Below are 3,528 nucleotides of genomic sequence, written 5' to 3' on the forward strand. Positions count from 1 at the left end.
CCTCGTGTAGCTTTGCGCGAAATTCCCAAACAAACAAACAATAAGTGAATTTTCTAGATTTATCTTATATCAGTGAATTTTATTTTATATATAGAGAACGTCCTGTTATATGACGGTAAATGCTTAGTAACCTTTCATTTCAAAATTAAATCTAAATAAATGTTTCATGAACATGTTTCTAAAAATTATTTATAATATATGTGTAAATAATGTTTATCTTGTTTTCTATTATTTCATGAAAACAACGTTTTTTGTGTGTATTTGGTCATCTCCTGTAAGAATTTTTACTTATGTATATATATATATGTGTGTGTGTGTGTGTGTGTGTGTTATTTTCAAATCTTCTTGATAAAATTTTTTAGATTGAACTGTGCGAAAAAAATGTTTCTGGAAAAATATTTCTACATGGTCAAATGTCTGATCCTGTGATTTATGAATTGTTATGGCAAATGCAATGAGTTTTATGGTGAAGATATACCTTTTCATAGAAACTGCTTGTAGATTTTTACTGAATTTTCAAAAATCTCTTACCGAAGGTGGAAAACATCAATAATAATGTATTGTTGCACCATCTATTGAATTTAAAAAATATTTAAGTTGTTTTCGCACTTAAAGTCACTCGTGTTTATTACGTAATATGATATTATTCATCATTTAATCCGTAATTGTATTCGTATTTTTCATTATATTAAGAGAACTTATTGAAAATATTAAAATAAATATATAAAAAATTAGATATAATAATAAAAAATTAACATAAAATCCCAACTCTACTGGGATTTGAATGAGAAGTTCCACATGAGACTCGAGCGCTATAAACAAATAATTCAAATCCTTAGTGCCAGCCATCATCTTCTTGCAGTTTCTTCTAATATTATATGAATTTGCTCTAAACATAATGAGTTAGTAATTAAAAATGTTGCAAATCTCTCCACTCGACTGAGAGTTGAAATGAAGACTTCCGCTTGAGCCAATTTGAACTGTAGCATCAGAGATAAATGGAGCGTTACAAATGGCTTATACATGTGTGTGTGTGTGTTATTTATCAAATAAAGGTATTTTACAAGTTTTTGCTTGTTATTTCACTCCGCCTTTATAGCTTATTTTTGCTTAACAGATGTTACTTACTTGTGACTTATCATTACGGTAGTTTTATTTTTGACTTTGGTATTTTTCATAGTGTTCTGTAACATGTGGCATGGGAGAAAAATACCGTACCTACTGGTGCCAGTATGATGGTAAATCTGTTAGTGAAACCTACTGTGATCCTAAAAGAGTCCCCAAACGCAAAGAGATTTGTAAGCAAACACACTGTCCTAAATGGAAACACGGTAGCTGGAGCGCAGTGAGTATTTCCAATTTTTAATTTTATTTGAAAGAATGAAGAAATATTCTGTGGATCTTTTGCAAAATTACTGGTTATATTAGTGTTTCAAAATTCAACTTCGACTTTTAAATGCATATTTATGAACTTATCACTTTTTAAGATAAAACTTGGGAAATATTTGTTTTGTTTCAGTATAGCTTCTAGTTTTTTTAATCTCGTGACAGAGATTCTTCGAGACCAAATAAAATTACTAGACGACTAATAAGAGCAAATAATTTAAGTCTTATCTGGTGGTTGAAAGATAAACTAAATAAATATTTGGTAGTTGAAGAATCAACCAAGTACGTAAAGTAGGCTTATTGTGATATTATGAATGTAGATAATTTTATTTCTATAAGAGTATGTAAAATAGGACCACTGTGATGTTATGAATGTGATTTTTAGTGTCACGTTACCTGTGGACAAGGTATAATGACACGGTATGTAGGCTGCTTTCTTATGGAGGGTAAACAAGTTGAAAATAAAGACTGTGATGATAGTACTCGACCAGAGAATGAGAAGAAGTGCATGATACCTGAATGTCCGAAGATGTTTCCAAATTCTAGAAGAATTATGGAAATTACACACAATCGAGTTGAAGGGTTCTTCTGGAGAACAGGCCCCTGGGGAGTGGTAAGTGAGTTTCTAATAGGATGGAAAGTTATTCAGGAAAGTAGGTCCATGGGAGTGATAAGAAGTGATGAGTAAGCAATTCTCCAATAAAGTAGAAGTACGTTTTTGGATAAAAACCAATAAAGATAGTTAGTTAAGACAAATAGGAATATTCTGTCTGAATATTCTGTTATGGCTAATCGAGGATAATTGATAGTTAATAGTCATCTTGTTTGTAGAATCGAAGATATATATATATATTTTTTTTACAAAAACCAGGATGAAGGGTGAGTGGTATTCAATAGAAAATAGCTAAATGATTCAAATTGTTCTTGTAGAAATAAGAACAATGAAGAGTGGTTTAGTGCAATGGAAATGTTAAGTAAACAACTTAAGATCAGGTTTAAACAAAGTTGTATTATTACGTAACAGAAATGTTAAGTAAACAACTTAAGATCAGGTTTAAACACAGTTGTATTATTACGTAACAGAAATGTTACTTATGTATCATAATGTTACTTTAACCATAATCGTTCGAACATGTCTTGTTTGCTTATATTTATTAACGCGTGGCAACATTAAACAAAAACTTGTCAGCGACACTGGTTGAGTAAAACAAATTATAATTCTTTTCCAGATAGCTTTACTGACAGCAAAATTATTATGTATAACAGTTAATCCTGATAGATAATTAAACACTTTATTAGAAACTTACCCGTGAAAGTTCATTACAAATAACAGTTACGTAAAATATTTGTACTCTCTGTTTTACACAATAATATACATGTTCGTGTCAGTATTAAATTATATTCATGCACCCAATACTTATAGCCATCCATACTTCTTGTCCCCATTAGAAAGCCCAAGCACGAAAACTTCGAAAATCTAAATGCGCATACTTATCTTATACAGTCCTTTGCGTATCCATGCTAATTTTTGTATAAATTCGTGGATTTAGTACTGAGATCTCACAAAATCCCTTTTGGTTCCAGTATGGAAGCTTACATTTCAGATTTCCGTAATATGAGGTTAGGTTATTATTAATATCAATTTTCAAGTAATTCATATCAGTCAGACCATTTTTAATCAATCTTAAGACTGTTTCTTTTTTCTTCATTTTCTAACATTCAAGAGACTACACGCCAAATTGAAATCATTTTGTCATTAATTATGAGAGAAGCTTAGATAACAAGTAAATACAGTTGCATACTTACTTACGTACCATCGAGAACTACTATTATAAGTAGGGTAGTTGAACCGATAAGTGCCCCTCGACGTGGATTCCTGTACGTGGTGAGGGGACCTCCCAGGGAAGGTTCTGTATTTCCAGTTCCTTCCTCTGGAATCTAAACGTCCACCCACGTGTTTGCCGTGCGTGGCGACCCGTGAAGGAAAGGAGAGGATCCTGGTGGTTGAGTGGTGTCTGGGGCACTGCAGCACACCACTTTGGCCTTGAATTCCTGTAGACGGGTGGCCTTGGGGTGCCCCCCCCCCCGGGGCAATCAGCGGGGCCACTTGGGGTAGGGGCAACTGAGGACCAGGGTTGGGGG

The 3,528-nt window shown here is 33.0% G+C and overlaps 1 protein-coding gene across 1 annotated transcript in view; it reads left to right on the plus strand.

Annotated features, from left to right (window-relative positions):
- Positions 1–3,528, plus strand: part of LOC106463227 (A disintegrin and metalloproteinase with thrombospondin motifs 9-like) — a 170,379-nt gene that overhangs the window by 117,430 nt on the left and 49,421 nt on the right. The window contains exons 22-23 of the mRNA XM_022390671.1: positions 1,181–1,345; positions 1,772–1,999. Of these exons, the coding sequence (XP_022246379.1) occupies positions 1,181–1,345; positions 1,772–1,999 (393 nt within the window). The remainder of the gene's footprint in view (positions 1–1,180; positions 1,346–1,771; positions 2,000–3,528) is intronic.

The sequence above is a fragment of the Limulus polyphemus genome, unplaced genomic scaffold (genome assembly GCF_000517525.1).
Source record: "Limulus polyphemus unplaced genomic scaffold, Limulus_polyphemus-2.1.2 Scaffold1353, whole genome shotgun sequence".
NCBI lineage: Eukaryota > Metazoa > Arthropoda > Merostomata > Xiphosura > Limulidae > Limulus > Limulus polyphemus.